The 21,052-nt window shown below is 32.2% G+C and overlaps 1 protein-coding gene across 1 annotated transcript; it reads left to right on the forward strand.

Moving 5' to 3' along the window:
- The first annotated feature begins 8,095 nt into the window (after positions 1–8,095).
- On the forward strand, positions 8,096–20,183 carry LOC132276288 (oxysterol-binding protein-related protein 1D). The gene is made up of 8 exons (XM_059777652.1): positions 8,096–9,249; positions 10,721–11,077; positions 12,973–13,060; positions 13,660–14,138; positions 16,284–16,439; positions 16,705–17,013; positions 17,664–18,008; positions 19,650–20,183. Exons 1-8 carry the CDS (start codon positions 8,734–8,736, stop codon positions 19,824–19,826), a joined length of 2,427 nt encoding a protein of 808 aa, XP_059633635.1. The 5' UTR covers positions 8,096–8,733; the 3' UTR covers positions 19,827–20,183.
- Positions 20,184–21,052: the final 869 nt, after the last annotated feature.

Below are 21,052 nucleotides of genomic sequence, written 5' to 3' on the forward strand. Positions count from 1 at the left end.
CAACTTTTCCCTTTTTATTTTTTTTTGTATTTTTTTCTTCTTCCCAATGAAATACATGAATGTCTCATGTCATATACAATCATAACATTATACAAATTTCCATAATTTGAAATCAATCACAACAAACTAATACACCTTTATAGAATTTCTAGGAATAAATCAATCATGCTTTCATGTAACAAATCCAACACAACCAACATAGTAGATATATTTCATGTCTTGAAAAATTAAATTTCAGCAATTTACACTCATACAATGCAACAATAATTTCCAATTTAGCATGCTCCATCACATCATTCTGGAAAACATGTAATTTCAGCCACATAGTCACATAGAACACAATTAAACACAAACCCTCGAGACCATAAACAAAATTATCAATTTAAGCATGCTTAGACTGAAATTAAGGAGGAAAAATTCACAAAAATCAAAGAAGATATGGATTAGAACACCCATACCTCAAAAGAAAGGAAGAAAACCCCAATTTCAGCCCAAAAATTGAAATTTCAAAAATTCTCCAAACTGAAAAATGCTCTAATTAAAATGGAGTTCTTGTCGTGCTCGTTAACTTTGCCTTTAGTGACAAAGTCTAAATCTCTAAGGTTAAGGAGAGATCAAAACTTGAAATTTGTTGTAACAAGAAAAAAGAAAGGAAAAAAGAAAGGTGTTGTAACGGAGAGAGAGAATGAGTGAAGATAGATGGAGAATTGGATCCGTAATGATCCCCTTGGGTTTACAATGGATGATATAATGACGGGTCCCACAAATTTTAATAAAAATCTTATTAACATTAAACATATATACACACACACATATTAACTAATTTACAACCACAAAATAAACATACCTCCACATAAAATGTATTAAATAATAGTGGATGAAATGCAATAAACCCAAAATACAATCTCCGTACACAACAACTCGTTAGCGTATCCCACCTCCCGGTCCGAAAAATAAAAAAATACCGAAATGACAACTAAAACATTTCCAAAAGTCCCGAACCCAAGGAAATGCCCCAACTAACTCTCGAATCCCATTTGGCACGCAAAACGAGACAAAACAAAAATAACCCTAAAAAATCGAAAAATGAAAAAATCAGAAACATTACAGCTAAAGAAAGAGAAAAAATTATTTATAGGTGTGAAATGTGTGAATGTGTGTGTATATATATATAATTATATAAATAAAAATTACACTAAAACCACAATAAATTTAATTTAGTATGATTTTAATAAAATATTTCTAACAATCCCCAACCGTAATAAAGTACGCTTGGTCGATATCATTAATTGGATCACCAATTTTCGGATTACAATATTCCTAACCATCCAGGGATGATAATAAAAGTCAATTATATATTTGAACAACTTTACACCATTCATTAATTATTCAAAAAGTTGGTACAATGGTCTTGTGAGTCCCTTTACACTTATGAAACCATGTTAAGTTCACATTAATTGGATCACGAATTTTAGAATTTATAGAAAACCTAAACAAAATTCTAATTCTAGATGTACTTCAAATAAAAAATTCACATCAAATACATTTTTTTTAATTTAAATTTAAATTCACATAAAATATTTACGAAGGAAAAATATAGTAAAATTTTACAAAAATAATTGATCCATTAATTTTTGGTAAGTTATTTTATACATTCCTCCCGAATGACTCAACCTCAACCTCGATCTAAACCTTTACGAATCACTGAAAAGTACAAATAAAATATTTTACCTAAAAAATAAAAAAAAATTCTAAAAAAAATATTGAGCTTTGCTAGCAACAGTCCATTATTACACTATTACAATATTTTCCTTAGGCAACTGTTGCTATCAGTCGCGTAATTTTATTGGTCAGTTTTTAGTCCATTATTACATGTCAATTATTTTACTTATTGACTTTCTTGGTTCTAGAAACCCAGTTTGAGAATCTAAAAAGTGATTTATTTATATTCAAATAATATTACTTTATAGAACACACTTTGAAAAGAGTATTTTGAGTTACCTCGTTACCGATTCTACCAGGTTGCCCTTTTTTTTTTTTTTTTTTTTTTTCAGTACTAGTACTGGGAAAAAAAAAAAACCTTGGCTAACTTGCTATCTATCTACCTATCTTTATTTATTTATTTTTTATTTTTTAATCTTGAGAGACCTACTTTTGAATTATTCTACTCACCTTTAATTGTTATTCTATTTGTGCAATGATGGTGCATATCACAACTTGTTTTTTTTTTAAGTATCATGCCACTTAGAATATAATATTTTTTATCGTGACTTTTAAAATCACAATAATTTCATAAAATTATAACGAGGAAGATGATTTTGAACAATAATTAGGCAAATCTATATTTATACCTATATTATTATTAAATGTTCAAAGAAATTATTGATATAAAAATAGTTTTTATAAAAATTATTTATGTAAAACTCTAAAAATTATCTAATAAAATCAATCACAATAAAATATTTATTCATTGATATAAAAATAATAGTTATTTTTTATGGATAATTATCACAATATAACCGACCCGGACCAGTTATGATTATGTCATTATCAGGAGAGAACACATGTCATCATGCTATTAATCCAGGAAGCTTGTAAATAGAGGTATGGAGGAAAAAGGAGTACAGAAATTGAGAATTCTAAAAATCCAGAATTCCAGAGTAAAATAGAGAAGCTCTGCAAAAGTGATTTAATATTTATTTATATAAAAAATATTTATTAATTAATATAAAAAGAGTTTTTATCTATACTATTATTAAATACGCAAAGAGTTTTAGTATTTAAATATTTATTTATTTATATAAAAAAATATCTCTTAATTGATATGAAAAATAGTTTTTATAAATAAAAAAAAACTCTATAAAATCTACCTAATAAAATTTAAATTAACATATTTATCTATTTAATAATATTATTATTTTTTTAAAATAAAATCTAATTAGACAATAATTATTAATATAAAAAATATTTATTAATTAATATATAAAATAAAATAATTTTTCTAAAACTCTACCACAAATTCGCTTTTATTATGAGTTTCTTAATAAAATTAAATCTAATTATACATGGATATATTTAAAGAAAATAAAATAATTTTTATAAAATTCTATCACAAATTACCTATTTTATTTTCAATAAAACTCAATCATACTAGACAAAGATATATTTAAAGAGTTTCTATAAAATTCTAACACAAATTACTTATTTATCTATTTATTATGACTTTTTAACAAAAATAAATCTAATTAGACAAGTATTATTAATATAAAAAATTATTTATTAATTGATATAAAAAGAAGTTTTAAAATAGTTTATATAAAACTTTAACACAAATTACCTATTTATCTATTTATTATGAGTTTTTTTTTAAAAAAAGAAATCTAATTAGACAAGAATTATTAATATAAAAAATATTTATTAATTAATATAAAAAGATTTTTTAAAAGTGTTTCTATTAAACTCTAACACAAATTACCTATTTATTTATTTATTATAAGTTTTTAAAAAAAAGAAAATCTAATTAGACAAGAATTATTAATATAAAAAATAGTTTTTAATTGATATAAAAAATAAAATAATTTTTCTAAAACTCTACCACAAATTATATTTTATTATGAGTTTTTTTTTTAATAAAATGTAATATAATTAGACAAGAATTACTAATATATAAAAACATTTATTAATTCATGTAAAAATAGTTTTTGAAATATTTTTTATAAAACTCTCACATGTATTACCTATTTATCTATTTATTATGAGTTTTTTTAATAAAAGAAAATATAATTAATAAAAAATATATTTAAAGAAAATAAATTTTTTCTATAAAATCTACCACAAATTAGCTAACTTTAAAATCTACCTAATAAAATTCAAATTAACCTATTTATCTACTTTTTATTATGAATTTTTAATAAAAGAAAATGTAATTAGAGAAGAATTATTAATATAAAAAATATTTGTTAATTGATATATAAAATAAAATAATTTTTCTAAAACTCTACTACAAATTAGCTTTTATTATGAGTTTCTTAATAGAATGAAATATAATTAGACAAGGATATATTTAAAGAAAATAAAATAATTTCTATAAAACTCTATCACAGATTACCTATTTATTCTAAAACTCTACCACAAATTAGCTTTTATTATGAGTTTTTAATAAAAGTAAATCTAATTAGACAAGTATTATTAATATAAAAAATTATTTATTAATTGATATACAAAGAGGTTTTGAAAGAGTTTTATAAAATTCTAACACAAATTACCTATTTATCTATTTAATATAAGTTTTTTTAATAAAAAGAAATATAATTAAACAAGAATTATTAATATAAAAAATATTTATTAATTGATACAAGAAGAGTTTTTAAAAGAGTTTCTATTAAACTCTAACGCAAATTACCTATTTATTTATTTATTACAAAATATTTACTAATCGATATAAAAATATTTTTATAAAAATAGTTTATATAAAACTCAAAAAATTATTTAATAAAATCAATCACAATAAAATATTTATTAATTGATATAAAAATAATAGTTATTTTTTATGAATAATTACCACAATATAACCGGGCCAACCCAATTGTGATTATGTTATTATTAGGTGAGGACACATGTCATTATCCTATTAATCAAGAAGCTTGTATGGAGAAAGGAGGAAGGGGTACAGAAATTAGGAATTCTAGAAATTCAGAATGCCAGAGAGAAATGCAGAGGGGCATAGACCTAGAATTTCAGAGTAAAATACAGAAACTCTGTCAAAAAGTTTCAGTATTTATCTATTAATATACAAATATTTATTAATTGATATATAAAATAAAATATTTATTGTTGTTGACAAGTTTTGAAATATATATTTAACAATAATAATAATGATAGTAATAGTATTTTGATAATATATAAATATTATATATTATTGCTTTAAAATTTTAAAATATATATTTAACAGATTATCTAATATATTGTTAAATTGAATTATTGTAAAAGTGGGTCTCTCATGATAAGTAAAAAAGAAAAAAAAAGATAGCAAATTAGCCAAGTTTTTTCCTGTACAAGTTAGAAGCTAGCAAAAGAGAGAGACGTCTAGATAGAATATAGAATATAAAAAAAAAATTAAAAAATTAAAAAGAAAAAAAAAAGGCAACCTCTTAGAACCCGTCACACGATAACTCAAAAACTATTTTGAAAGTGTGTTTCATAAAATAATATAATTAGAATATAAATAAACCACTTTTTACATTCTCAAACTGAATTTCTAGAAACAAGAAAATAAATGAGTAAAATAATTAACTTATAATAATGGGTTGAAAACTGACCACTAAAATCACGCGACTGATAGAATCAGTCACTTTTAGGCTATTGTTGCTGATAAACCTCAAAAATAATTTAGATTAAACCTTAATATTAAGTAAACAAACCAAACGTGATGAAATGGAGGGACGTGATAGGAGTAGGACATAACAATAACAATTACAATTAAGAAATTTTGAATCATGTTAATTTGAAGTTTAAATTAATCTTACACCACTGCCAAAAAGAGGCTTGTGGATCCATCCATTTTATAGGAAAAATTATTTGTTGTCTGATTCAAAGGCCGACACTCAAAAAGAGCTTGTCGATCCGGTCACAATTGTTGGAACTCCTACACTCCTTTGAGTATATCATTAACTTGGTCCCAACTGGACTGTCCTTCACCGCTGGTCTGTATTTAGAAAAGAGTCGTGACGCGCCCAACTCCGAGTATTGCCATGTGGGCGAGATGGCAGTCAATCCCATCATTAGTTCATACACGTATTATTTTTCTTTAAAAAAAATATACCTAAGAAAAAAATAATAATTTTAAAAAATGAGTTTAAACTTTTTTATTATATAAAATACTTCCACTGTCCTATTTTAATTATTAATTTTTTAGAGTCTAATTTTTTTGATGTGTTCATAGAAAAGAAGGAATGAACTTTTTTTGTCCCATAAAAATGATACAAGGAAATAAATAAGAACAGAAAGGATAACATATCCTTCCTCCTTTACAAATTTTTATTTACTAAAAATTAGGTGAAAGAAAGGAAGAAAGACAAGTGAACTATTATAGAAGTTTTAAATTAAATATTATCCTAAATTATACAAATTTTATATTACAGTATTATCATTTATTTTATAAATTATAATATTGTAAATAATATTGGATATAATTGTAACAACCATTAAAATTTTTTATTTCCTTCTATTATAATGAACATATGAAATTATAAGTTTATTCTTTTATGTTCTATCTAACCAAACAATTAAAGATGATGATTTATTTATTTATTTTACTATATTAGCAGTGAATGGATTATTAAATATATCCCTAGTGGGTTCAGAGTGATATGATAATTTACTTTTTATATGTTAAATGTAAAAATATTAAATTAGTAATATTACAAAAAAATAGTACATTCACTTTTCAAATGAAACAATTATTTTGGAACGAATAAAATAAAAAAGGTGGACACTTATTTTGGAACGGCAGGAATACCTTCTTTTTTTTAATTTTTTTTTCATATAGGAAAATAATATTTTTGACTACTTTAATACTCTGAGTTAAAGCCGACAGAGATAAAATATGACGTCGTCTCTTTTTCCAACCTTATTTTTTATTTATTTATTATTTTTTCATAACCCATTTTCTTATCTTTTTAGTTTTCCATTTATGGTTGTATCATCGTCGTCTTCTTCTTCTTCTTCGTTTTCACATCAAGTTTCGTGGTACTCAAATATAGGAATTTGATTTGTACAAAATCTACAACAAAAATTACAAGCTTGTTTACAGTTTTTCAATACTTCGCAATTTTTTTTTTTTTAAAAATTGTTCTCCTTATTTTTGTTTCTGGGAGTTATATATCATTTAGCTTTGATCATTATAGCTTATCAAAGTAATTGATGTATATTAATAATCAAAGACACAATGTTTTATCTCAAGAGTTTTTACATAGATGTAATGTGATGTATATATATATAATAGATACACAATTTGATATACACAGTGATTGAAATTTAATACTCAACAAATATACTAAATTAAGATAAAACCTAAAAAAGGGATTGCAACTTTCTAAATAGTTAATTACCTTATATTTTAATATGAGTCATATTATATTTCGACACATAAATAGCTACATAGGCTCGCGAAGTAGTAAGCTTTTATTTGTCTGACTAAATAACACTACTCATAATATATTAATGAAAAAGTAATAAATTACTTAAATAAAAAATATTTTATTTTTCATGCAACATATCCATGAAAGATTCATTTTTTATAAATTTTATACTTAAGATTTTAATTCAAATGATTTATTTCAAGAATTAAAAGTAAATTTATGCAAATTTAATGGAGAATACGTCGTCAAATTAATATGAATTTTTTTTTGCACAATTTAATTTATTAAGAAAAAAGGACTAAGTGTAACTCAAAATGAAAGGATATTATGGTCATTTAATAAAAAAAACTTAGGCATGAAGACATTCTATAACAAAATGTGATAGTTGAAAGTGTACTGTGCATGAAATATACTTCAACGAAATTATTTACGAATTCAAACACAGTTCACAATTTTATTTTATACTTATTAATATTACAAATTATATTTCAAAAGAGTTATTTACAAATTCAAATATAGTTTTTTTTTTTTTTTTTTTTTTTTTTACTCTACCCTAATATTATTTGAGTTTTTACTCTTTTTATTTTTGTTTATTTATTTTTGGTTATAATGATCCCATATTGTCAATTTTATAGCTCACGCTTCCGCAACCAACAACGTGTCAGTACACTTTGGTGACAGCACATTTACGACCATCAACTTTATCCAATTGAGGGCTAAAGGGTCAAACTGCGTCATTTTCACCGAGCACTCTCACTCACAACCCGCGGGCCACGAGCCCAAAAAGAGTTTTCCCCTCACCCAACGGACAAATGCTTCATTGCTTCCCCACCACCCCCATCACTACCTGTGCATAAGTGCGCACGTTAGCTGTCGACGCAATCATTACCTTCCAAACCAAAACCAAACCAGGCATTTAAATCCCATATAAATGCGCCCAAACCTCTATTTACGCCTAGTCTCGCCCCCTCTCCTCCCCCACGCTTCCCCCCTCTCTCTCTCTATATCTCTATTTATATATACACACAAACACACATTATACAATACTTACAAGTCTCACATACGCAATATTTCTCTCTCTATTATATACATATACTATCATAGCTAGCCTGACTGTGCTACATACTGACTCACTGAACAGTGAATTAAATGGATCTGTTCTGGCTGCATACGCATCTTTATCGCCTGCTTGCTTAATTGACGTGAACTGCAGCTGCAGCGAGTTATAACTGTCCATTGTTACACACTCTCTCTCTACATCTCTCCCTTTCTCTCTCTATATCTATCTATTATCTTTATACTTTTAGTGTCGGTAATCTGATCTATCTTTACTGTACGCGTCGTTTGCGATCTTATGTCATATCAGAAAACTTTCGAATGTATCGCCCTATCGACCTCCGATCGGGTGCTACGTTTCTCATCGGACATACTACGATCTCTTTCTAGCTCGAAAACGACTGCGTTCGAGAGATCGTTTCGGTTCGTGTTCGGCGTTTCGGAGGCACATTCAATGAGATGAGAACGAGATCGAATTAGGTGATTTTTGGTAATGTGATCGAATCGTTTGATTGGGTGATTTGTCGGTGTTATTGAGATGAATCCATTGTGCTGCATTGCTCCAGTTTCGATCGATCGGGATCGGAACAATCCGGTGGTCGCTAAGCCACAGACACAGTGTCAGTTAGGGTTTGATGGTTCTGTGAGAAATGTGAACTTCAGTTCGAAATCGAGCTTTTCAGCTCAAGTCTCGTCGGTGGGTATTGATTTGAATGGATTGAATGTGGCTGTGAATCAGGCTGAAGATAATGTTTTGGTTGAATCGAGAGATCCCAAGGTGTTTGGCAACAATGGCAGTGTGGCTGGGATTTTGTACAAGTGGGTGAACTATGGGAAAGGTTGGAAGTCGAGGTGGTTTGTGCTTGAACATGGGGTGCTTTCGTATTATAAGATTCACGGGCCGGACAAAATCGAGTTGAGTTCGGTGAGAGAGAAGGGGGTTAATGTGATCGGAGAGGAGTCTTTGAGGTACATGAGAAAGGCTAATTGGAGCAATAACCGACTTGGTGGTTCCACAAGGCAGTGGAAACCGTTTGGGGAGATACATTTGAAGGTTTTACTCGATCTGTTACTCTATACACATATGCTTCATGTATATGTTACTGTTTGAAATATATGTGTTTGCATGTATTCATGTTCTACATATTCACTCAAATGTCTGTTTTTAAATTTTTTTATTTTTTATTTTTTATTCTCGACTTACTGTGGCTGCAATATAATTGATGATCGTGTTATTATCTACTAAAAATATAAAATTGGCAAAAAAAGAAAAAGAAAGAAAAGACAGAACTAAACGAAAAAATGGTTTATTTTGTCATTTTGTTCCATGCCGTGTCTGTGTTTATATAAATTCACATGATGGGAAAACTAAGACTGAACAAGCATACATAACATGAATTTAGTTAAAATTCCTTGTTCATATGAACATATTTGAATCTTTCTCTGGTTCTGATACAAAGAAGAGAGCACTGAAATAGTGGAAGTAAGGGCTGATGATGCATTTTGTCAGAGGGGAGCACTGGGAGGTGAATTAAGAATTTGTAAGGGCTAGCCCAATGCACATTGTGGGGTCTTGGGAGAGTCAAATGTACGCAGCCTTACCTATGCTCGGAGAGGTGGTTTTTGGTTTTGAATCCATGACCTCCATCCAAGTTTACAATGGAGCAACCTTACCGCTGAGCCAAGCCCCATCCTTGAACCCATGAATTAAGAAATTGTAATTTCCAAAAAAAAAAAAAAGAAAAAGAAAAAAAAGAAACATTTCTTAAAATCAAGTGATTAGGTAAAAGAGCCCTAGGCTGGGAATTACTCAAATCATTTAATAGGATAGCCTGGCAATAGATTTTTTTTTTTTTTTTTTCTAAAATTTTTGTCAACTGATTTTAGGAATGATTTTCCCAATTCTCATCTATTTTCTGGATTAAAACCAAGTGACCAGTTTGTTTGCATACAAGAAGCAAGTTGTCCAATATCTTGCACAAAGCGAACTCTATATTGTTGCAATTGAAGTTGTATCAGTTGATTTAGTTTTAAAAAAGTGGTTAACACTAACCAAGTTTCCTTCCTTTGGGTTATATATCTAACCAATACACTTCTGTGGAAACGGATCTTACCTTGTTGAATGACTTTCAGGTAATATTCCGTTTAACAAATGAATCTTATGAACCCCACTATCTTTGAGTTTTATTTAAAGAAAAAGTTACAGTTTTCTCTAACTTCTCCCCTCTGCTGCTGATGGAATTGGTAAATGAGGAGCACGTTCTGCCATGTGGAAGCATCCTAGTGATACAGGTGGTATCCTAACTTCATCCTGGTGGATGATGACACTGGTGCACAGATGTGTGCTTATGATTTTATTCTCTACTTTTTCTTTTCATGAATTGTCGGTGATATTATAATTTCATACTTGTGTGCAAGTGTGTACTTAATTATTACCATATTTTTTCTCTCTCATTTGTTGTTTAATACTTTTTCTTTTTTTTGAAAGTTTTGTTGTTTAATACTTGACAATAAACGGTTAACAGGTTTCTTCTGTTCGGGCAAGCAAGTCGGATGACAGAAGGCTGTCCATTTTCACTGGAACAAAAACGCTTCACTTGCGTTGTGTTTCTAGAGAGGACAGAACTACATGGATCGAGGCACTCCTTGCTGCGAAAGATCAATTCCCTAGAGTGTTGACGAGCAGCGATTTTGCACCTTCTGAAGATATTGTAGTTTCAACTGAGAAGTTACGATTACGATTACTGCAAGAAGGCATGAATGAGGCGGTAATAGAAGAGTGTGAGTCTATTATGCTACATGAACTCTCTGAGCTACAAAATCAGTTGAAGGCTCTTCAATTTAAACACATTATGCTGATAGACACACTAAGACAGTTGGAGGTATTTGGTTTTTTACATTTCTCTGTGCATGAATATTTTACCAAGTTCTTGTGAGCATTAGAATGACAAGAGATGTTTGTGTGAGGCTAGCTTGCTTTCCTTTTTCTGAATTATTTTATGCTCCACGTCTCACTATTTTGGCTGGAGTCATTGTACTTTATCATGGATATCTGTAACACTTGTGACAAACTATGCATGGTTTTGGTTTCTGAATTCTTTTTTCCGAAATTTTGAGCGTAGTGAAGTGAAAGAAAAGAGAAAAACTAGACTTCTGTTGGTCCCAGAACTAGTTTCACACGTGTGTGCTGATATGTAGTGTCCTTGTTAAGATAAGGGTCAAAATAAGAGTGTCCTTGTTTAAGAAAAATTTTCCTTGGTACGTGCTCATTGGATTGCTTTTTTCACTTTTTATTTGTACATAGTTTTGTTTATCAACTCTTCCTGTTGCTTGTCTATCCTGCTGTGATGTACAATAGATTTATTGCATCCGCTATTGAAGTCCTTATTTTGTGTAGAAGAGGAAAAATAGCCAGTGGTTTAATTAAAATTTTTTTTTGATAAGTAAAATGTAATGGAAAGCATTCAAAAGGGGAACGCGTCCCAAGCTGTACAAAAACAGAATCTATGAACTCAAAGAACTCCAGAGGTCCACAATGTCCTCAAGAGAAGAAAAATCTCTTCCCCAATCCCAACAAAAAAGAGTACAAATAATAGAAAACTTCAGCACCCCAATGGAGGACTCCTTCCCATCAAAAGATCTTCTATTCTGCTCTTTCCAAAGGCTCCACCAAACGCAAAAAGGGTCACCCTCCATAAGTCTCTCGCCTGAGCCGCCACCCATTGGCCCCTCCAGATATCCAGCAATTCCCGAGAAGTCCGAGGCATGACCCAATGAATACCAAACAAACCAAAAATGAGACTCCAACAGTCATGGGCCACAGGACAATGCAAAAGAAGATAATCCACTGACTCCCCATTAAACTTACAAAGACAACACCCATTAACAATGATATGTCTTCTCTTCCTCAAGTTGTCCAAAGTCAGAATCTTGCTCCAAGATGCAGTCCACACAAAAAAGGCCAGTGCCTTAATTAAGAAGTGAGAAAAACTGTTCCATTTCTGTTTGAATGTTCAACTTTCTTTTGATTCTTTATATACTTGTTATACACAGGTTACATTGTCCAATCAAATGATCACCTAGCCAATTTTGACCTTTCTTATTTGGCGATGTTGATTATAATGTTAGTTTTGGACTCAGATATGGATTCTGGGAATGATCAAAAGATATGAGGGGGCATTCCAATTTTTCTTACTTGTATCCACAATTAATTTCATTCAACTCTGAGAGCATTTGGAGAACAAGATACCACAAGCATGTGAATTGAGTAATAAGGACATAAACTATGCGAATTAACTGAAAATATGGTCCCATAGAGTCAACTAGTGAAATTGGACTCATTTAGATCCAACTTGTTGAACTAGGTCTTGTCGAGTTTGTTGAAAAATTCCTACTCAAAACTTGGTTGTAATGTGTCATGAGTCATATTGGTACAATCGTTGAAGAAATTGCAGACAAAGATTTGCATAGACTACTGCATCCTCAATCACATATCTAGGTTATGGTAAGTTATGTTGTTATAATCAATCTAGGATATTTCTCACAGGAGCTTTTAACTCTTGCAGAGTCAGTTCATTAACTGCTTGTGCCTCCTGAATCTTGAGTTGATTGGTCAAAATTATATTGTATTGTATTGTCCTGAGTTCTGCCATCTTATGTGTATTTTATTCAACATCTATTTACTTTAGTTTTTCCACAATTTACATGCTGCCTGAGCATTGGGGAAGTTCTTTCCAGGAATAAGTTCGCCATTTTTCCTTGAAATACTGTGTTGCAGACAGAGAAAATTGAGCTGGAAACAACAGTAGTGGACGAAACAAAGGAACACGATTCATGTTGTGGACAAGGGAATAGAAGATTCAGTGGTTAGTAAAGATTTTCAGACTTCCATAAGTCAAGCACAGTTGTGTTACAGCATACCTGATAATATATTTTCAAAGTTTATGAGTATTTTAGAAGTACCTCTGTTTAAATGTAGAAAGTTGGGTAAAATACTTAAATAACCTGGTTGGGTTGTTTTACAGTATTGTGAGGTTTTTCCCTTGCGTTTAACAAATAAACTTTATCTGTCATCACTAAAACATCACATTTGAAACACACACTTAAATTATCTACATGCTGGTGCAGTACCCAAATATGGCTGTTAGCCACAATACTGTTTTTGAAGCTCTAATACTACAAAGGTTATGCAGTGAAATTGCAGTTCAATTTCACGACCAACTACCATGATTCATTAGATTTTTTCCTATTGGTTTAATTAATAAGTAATGCTCAATCCGTAGGTCCCAAGGTTCCTAACTTCAGTCTTTTCCACAGTATCCTATTTAGTTACAAGGAACTGTGCTGAGATGGATGAAACAAGTTGATGCTTTCCTTGTAATGTTGTTTTTTTTTTTTCATAAGAGCAATTGTGACACTCAATGATTTAATTTTGAGAATTCTCATCTTCCTATAAATTTCACAGATTTCTACTCCATCATGTCAGAGGGTAGTGCAAGTGAGTCTGATGCAGATAATGAAAGTCGAGAGGGAGTGGATGTTGAAACAGATGAAGATGATGGGGCATTTTTTGATACAAATGATTTTCTATCTTCAGACTCTCTAAGAAGCGCTTCCTATCGGAGTAGAGAGAACATGGGAAATGCTTGTACTACTTCAATGTATGAAAGAGAGTATTTCTTTTCTGATCGGTTACGGGAAGGTGGAATGGAGATAAAGGCAATTCAATATCCATACATCAAAAGAAGGGATAGTTTACCAGAACCAAAGGAGAAAGAGAAGCCCGTTGGTTTATGGTCAATAATCAAGGACAACATCGGGAAGGATCTCTCTGGTGTTTGCCTACCTGTTTACTTTAATGAGCCACTATCTTCATTGCAGAAGTGCTTTGAAGATTTGGAGTATTCATACTTGGTTGACCGGGCACTGGAATGGGGAAAGCAGGTCAGGTCCTCACATGTGCTTTCTTTTGTGGCAAAGCAGTTTCTTAAAGCATGACATGCTATTACATTTTTATTCAGGTAGTTGGTTTGATAACCTAAGTTTTAAAGCATTTCTGTTGGTTATTACTTACTGGATTTTCTAATCTAGATTTGTGAATCAAATTGAAGAAAAGTTCATGCTCCTTGCCTGATAAATACAACTTCATAACTCTTTATTGTTGATTGGTTAATCTAGTTTGCAGGCATCTCGTATAGAGTTGTTCATTTCACCTTTGAAATTACAGTGTTCCATTGACACATTGAAAAAATTCACCCAGATGGGAATTTGTTAAATTTGTCCTTCGTTAATGACAATTTGGGATGCCATTTTTTTATGAGCTTAGTGGCAAATTTCAATGGCCCACGCTACATTATACGGGATTTAGCAGCTCTTGTTCCTTGGTGGCTTTTATCTTCTGCAACTCCATGGTTTCTACCAGGCTTGTGACCTCTGGACATAGATATGCATATTGAACGAGATCAAGGTCTCCAACCCCCCAATCTTCCACCTCTATAGTCTTTTTGACCTCCAGGACCTCTGCCTCCATAGCTAAAACCACCGTGCTTATTGAACGTAGGCTTGATAATTATTAGCTATCTCCAACTCTTTCTTCAGAAACTTGACCTCATATTTTAGGTCTGCAACGTGTCTGCTGCCTACGTTGGTTGTCAAATCTGTGGCTATTTTGATGCTACGGATGGTTGCTTCCTTGTCCAAGTATCCTGCAACCTCGTCATCAAGGTCATCCTCTTTTGATTTTGCAGCAACTTCCCCTTGACCTTTTATAGAAAGAGGGTAGCTAGGAATTTCTTCAATAGGAACTGGAACTAGATCAGAACTCATTGCCACAGGGTAGCTAAATCATATTCAAAAGGGAAAGAATGGGGAAGAGAATGGAGAGAGCTATCTACCCGGGAAAGGTATGCTGGTTAGAGAGAGTGCAGCCATCGCTTGAGAGGTCGCTAATCAGGAAGGGAGAACTCATCACTGGCTGAGAGGTCTTTTTCACCTTGTCAATTTTAAGAGTCGAAGATCGATGCTTTGGGTAATTCCCCTTGAATAGCACTCATCTCCCCTTGATATAACCCTTCCATGCTTCTTGTCAGTGGGAGTTTTCCAGTTGATCAGGGCTTAGAGATTTTTCACCCATATTGCACTGTAATTAGAGCTTATCTTTGTGATTCAAAAAGATCTTTTTTTTCCCGGTGCCAGACCCCGTTATTATTCATTTTGCCTGATTCACATGATTCTTTCTTAGTTTTGTGGGCCATGGTTTACAGAAGTTTCAGGCTTGAAATAGTCGACAAACATTCATCACCCAACTCTGGGTCATGCATACTTTGAGTTAGTATCTGTGAAAACTAAATCAGTTGCAATGTTGTTTTATGTTATATAATTGGAGTTAATTTTAAAAGGAACATGCTTACACAAAAGAACAATGCCTTATTTATTACATGTATTCTTGACATTGTTCATTACATGTTGTATTGGATCAGTTCATGTGCTGTCTTATCTTGGTATTTCTCTCATAATTGGGTCGATGCATGTTCTGTCTAGTCTTGGTACTCATAAATTTCTAAGTTTCCTAGACATTAGTCAATGTCTCATTTGATGAGCTTCAGTGAGCGGGATGACATTTTATCGAGTACAAAGTCCTCTCAGTTTAAATTACGGTTCATTTAATAATCAGTTATTATATGGATTTACTACTTGGTCTGAGATCAGTATAATGTGTTAAGGAGATATTGTGGATCTAGGCCTTCTTGAAGGTATAGTAAGAAGAAGTCTTGTTAAAATGCCCTTGAAATAAGCACTATGGCACCTTTAGTATTGATGTACTTGTCAGGAAAGGACAGGACCCTTAATGCTGATTAGTGGAGAATGGATTCTAAAAGAAAAAAGATACCGAGTTTTATGCTTTTAAGCAGGAAATGGGATAAATCTTCATATTTTCTCGTTTTTCTTTTAATTTTATTTATAATTTTATTGTTTAACTATATTTCATATTGATTTGTGGTGGCGTTGATTTAACTGATATTGTAATTGGGTTGACATAGCTTGGCATTTCAATTTAATGACTGAGGGTAAGAAATTCATCTGCTGCAGGGGAACGATTTGATGAGAATTCTAAACATTGCAGCTTTTGCTGTGTCTGGTTATGCTTCAACAGAAGGTCGGCAGTGCAAACCCTTCAATCCTCTACTCGGAGAGACTTACGAGGCTGACTATCCAGACAAGGGTCTACGATTCTTCTCTGAAAAGGTAGTGTTTTTCTCTTCCGCAGAATGGTTAAACATCAGATAATTTATGACCTCTGAGCTCTGATAGTATCTAGTTGGAAATCTATACCTGTACTTCCTACTCGTCATGATCAAAAGTGTTGAAAAGATAAAAGTGGAAGTCACCTTTTTCTTGCCTTCTTATCTGTTTGTTGTGTTCATTAAAATATGATGAAAATCATGGTAAATAAAAACCTTGATATTGTCCAAAACTTTGGTTCAATTTCTAAGAAGTAACTCTCTCTTAGGTGAGTCACCACCCGATGGTTGTTGCCTGTCACTGTGAAGGCAGAGGCTGGAAATTCTGGGCTGATTCTAATCTCAAAGGCAAATTTTGGGGGCGTTCTATTCAGCTCGATCCTGTGGGTGTCCTTTCCCTACAGTTTGAAGATGGCGAAACTTTCCAGTGGAGCAAGGTCACTACCTCCATATACAATATCATACTTGGTAAAATCTATTGTGACCATTATGGTACCATGCGCATCAGGGGCAGTGGTAACTACTCTTGCAAGCTCAAGTTCAAGGAGCAGTCTATTATAGATCGAAATCCACACCAGGTAATTCCAGTAGCCATGAATGATGAGAGAATTTTTTAATTTTTTTTTGAAGCCTTAGTAATATTGCATCAAATAGCCTGATTCTTTTGTGTTGCTGTGTTGCAAGTATATCTAGTCCAGTTGATTTTTGTTGGCAAAAATAATATTTTAACAAATTTATTGTCATCAACTGAGACAAACTGATGATCTTGCAGGTTACCTTTACCTTAAAAAAAGAGAAAAAGAGGGAAGTAGTGCTTCTCTTAGATGCCAAAACTCAAATTCATCTACCACACTAAAGGGAATTTCCTTCAATGCCATAGCTCAACTTCCCTCTTTTTCTCTTCCATGAAATGTCAGAAGTTTCCTTGCAAAGTGAAATGCAGTTTATTACTTATCAGAGAAGTGTCCTCTGAATCAATAAAGTCATATTATTCTAATATTAAATACGAAAAATATTTCATTGGTCCCTAACATTCTCAATCGTCTATAAGATGTGTTATTGATGAGAAGCTAATTCTGATAATCTTGAGTACATTGGTAACTGGCCACCCTTTAAGTGTTACAAAATCAATAATTTCAATGACATGATTGACGTAAAAGTGTATTTATTCGCTATCCTTGCTAATAACAATTGATTAATGCCAATAAACTTGTTTTGAAAACCGCAGGTTCACGGATTTGTGCAAGATAATAGAACTGGGGAGAAGGTAGCGATGTTGGTGGGGAAGTGGGATGAGGCAATGTACTATGTGTTGGGCGATCCAACTATGAAGCCAAAGGGTTATGATCCAATGACAGAGGCTGTGATGCTGTGGGAAAGAGACAAATCTATTACCAAGACAAGATACAACCTGACACCCTTTGCAATATCCTTGAATGAATTGACACCTGGCTTAATGGAGAAGCTGCCACCAACTGACTCAAGGTTGAGGCCAGATCAGCGGCATTTAGAGAATGGGGAATATGAGATGGCAAATGCAGAGAAGCTGAGACTTGAACAGTTGCAGCGACAGGTATTCTCTTAAATATCCTTCTGTTGTCAGGGTTGAGACTCACGTGTTACATCATGTTTTTGCTTGCTAAACATAAGTAGATAGATTTTTTCGTGAAGGCAGTGAGGAAGCAATACCATGAGCGGGATTGGCGTTAGAATGCCGGATTCTGGAGAAGTCAATGTTGTTATTACTCTATGTTCATCCACTAAAATAGACATCATTGCATATATTCAAAGAAATTCATATGAATCAGTTTTGGTACTTGGAGAATTGAGAATAAGAACAGCATAAAACAGGTACACGGAGAAAAAAAGAGAGGAAAAGTAGAGCAACCATTCTAATCATCTGCATTTGCTTCAACCTTGTTGCCACTGATAGAAAAATCTTGAGAAAAAAAAAGGAAAAATAAAAGAGGAAGAACGAAAAATAAACTCTTTACCCTAACATAGGTTATCTTGACTACTAAATTGCTTTGCAATTTTTTCATCCGAGCGAGATATGGATAAGGGGGCATGGAATACATATGATGAGCTACAACAATGGTTAAAGAGCCTAACATAGCTAGGTTAAGGGATAATTGAACATGCCATTCTGTTTAACCTTAAAGTCAATATTTAACAAACCATATTGAGACTCTATTGAGTAACATTTTCATTTGTATTTTTTAACTTCTCCATATATATATATATATATATATATGTATATGACTCAACTTTCTATTTAGCTTTGGCTTTTCTCTCTTAGGATTTAGTGCCTGGTATGTTGGCAAATTTTGTGCCAAAACATTGATTGTAATTTTATTTTAATTTCTAGTTAGTTCAAGTCACAGATCTTGTTAGGTTTTAATTTCATAAAGATCCGATGGTAATCACAGTGAACTGGATTATCAATGTTCATGCTCAATTTAGAATACACCCCAAGGTAAGCTAGGCTAATTCAGGGGCAAAAAAAGGTTTGGCTAAGTGGGACCCTAGGCTTAATTTTAACTACAAGTCATTTCAATGTGTTATGAATATTTTGGAAACCTTTTACCTTCTAAAACTGTGTATTAAAAGTTCTAATTACCAAGGATGCTTGAAGATATTTTGCGGAAGCTTTTACCCGAAATACTGGGTTGGACAGTGATGCTCAACAGTCCTGAAAGTTGAGCAACCAATGGTTGAGGTTCCAGCGCTGATGCTATTCTGTAAGAACAAAGAGATTGTGTCTTTTCACAATTGTTTTTGATACGTGATTGACTATTCTGTAAGAACAAAGAATGCTAGAGCTTTGACATGTGATGAACATCTTCATGTTAGCTAGTGAGGATTTATTTTTTAGTTTTTGGAGAACAAGAGATGGTTTGCACGGGAAACTGGGTTCTAACAAGTAATGTAAGAAGGTGGATTGTGGGGGTTGCAATTGAGTTGGAGGTAAGCAAAGCAGAGACATATATAGATTAGGTCAAAGGTAGAGTAGAGCTATGCTTGACGATTTATGGAACTGGCAGGATTCTATAATTCCAATTTTGGGGAGTGGATTCTGTAATTGTAGTCTATAATTTTGCTCTTCTTTTACTTGATTAACATTTATCTTTTTTCCTTTTTTCCTTTTTGTTTCTTTTATTTGGAGAAACATCGTGACATATATCTTAATTCCTTTGTGTAACTTGTGTTGTAGGCAAGGAGGTTGCAGGAACAAGGTTGGCAACCAAGATGGTTCCGAAAGGACAAAGAGGATGGGTGTTACCGTTATATTGGTGGATACTGGGAAGCAAGAGAGGCAAGGAATTGGGAACAAATTTCTGATATATTTGACCAGAGCAGCGACTCCTCCCTTCTTTGCATGGAAGAGTAGCTAGTCTTTTGGCCAAACTTGCTGTGTACCATTTTATTTTCCCTTTATTTTCAGTCGTTTTCTTTTTTACGTGTAGACATTTAGGAACTAGCACGCGAGTTTTTGGCAAAAGCATTTGAATGTCATATAGAAGAAGCTTGTTTAAGTTGCAATGTAGTAGGAGTGTAAAACAAACCAAGGTGGTACTCAATCTCAGTTCTTGGCTCCACTAGAGGAGGCAGGCTTATTTGAGATTGGTTGGTGAGATGAACTACTACTAGTTAACATTTTGATGCTGGTTAATTTATTGAACTTGGCTCCATAAGCAATATGAAATTTTATAAAAGGAAAAGCTGATCAAGCTCGTCTTACAACTCCTGTTTTGGTTTGAAGTTCTGGTGCAAAGTGGGAGTCACGTGTGACAAAATAATTTTGATTACTCATTATGACTCGATTTCTCACATGGAGGGTTCAGATTTCTAAATGCAATTTGGGCCCATCTTTCACTCACAATGATTTTTAATCTGGGCTCTCTCTCTCTCTCTCCATGATCTGGGAACTAGAAAGGTAACTATATAATTACACTGGGTCTATATATATATATATGAAGTTAAAAGCTTTAAATTAATGCATGAACATTCTTGGTCGCGGTGTTAGTTTCAACTTAAAAAAACAAGCGTTGTTAACAATATAATTGACCCACCTAGAATATCATTCCAAGTTAATAAAATACTTTGGAAACAATATCCAAGAATAAAGATCCTATCCATACAAGGAGAGAGAGGTCTCAAGTATTTTATGGTACATCAAAACCATACCTCACATCTAAATGCAACAACACATCGGGACGTTACACTATTACACCAATAGTATTGTATGTCACATCATGATGCAATATTTGCTGGGTTTCGATGTAAAATTTTACTTGTATTTCAAAATAATATTGGAAAACACATTCCATTTCACACATATTAGATAATTTTTGATAAATTTTTTTTAAAAAAAATAATCCGAGTACATTCGAAGACGTGAGATGCGTCTTTGCCATTAACTAGTGGCTGGGATTGAGAGGATCCATATCACTGTAACACGATTCGCCACAGTATTGGCAACACGATTCCCGAGATTAGTGGGTGCTTCATTACACGAATAAAAAATGGAGCGTATAGTAAAATAGTTAGTTTGGTGGTGGCAGCAACCTCAGCTTCACTTTTGTGGCACAGTGAAAGTGGTGGGCGACATTCCTT

The sequence above is a fragment of the Cornus florida genome, unplaced genomic scaffold, assembly GCF_030987335.1.
Source record: "Cornus florida cultivar Cherokee Brave unplaced genomic scaffold, ASM3098733v1 CherokeeBrave_3.0.0_Hap2_Chr10, whole genome shotgun sequence".
Classification (NCBI taxonomy): Eukaryota; Viridiplantae; Streptophyta; class Magnoliopsida; order Cornales; family Cornaceae; genus Cornus; species Cornus florida.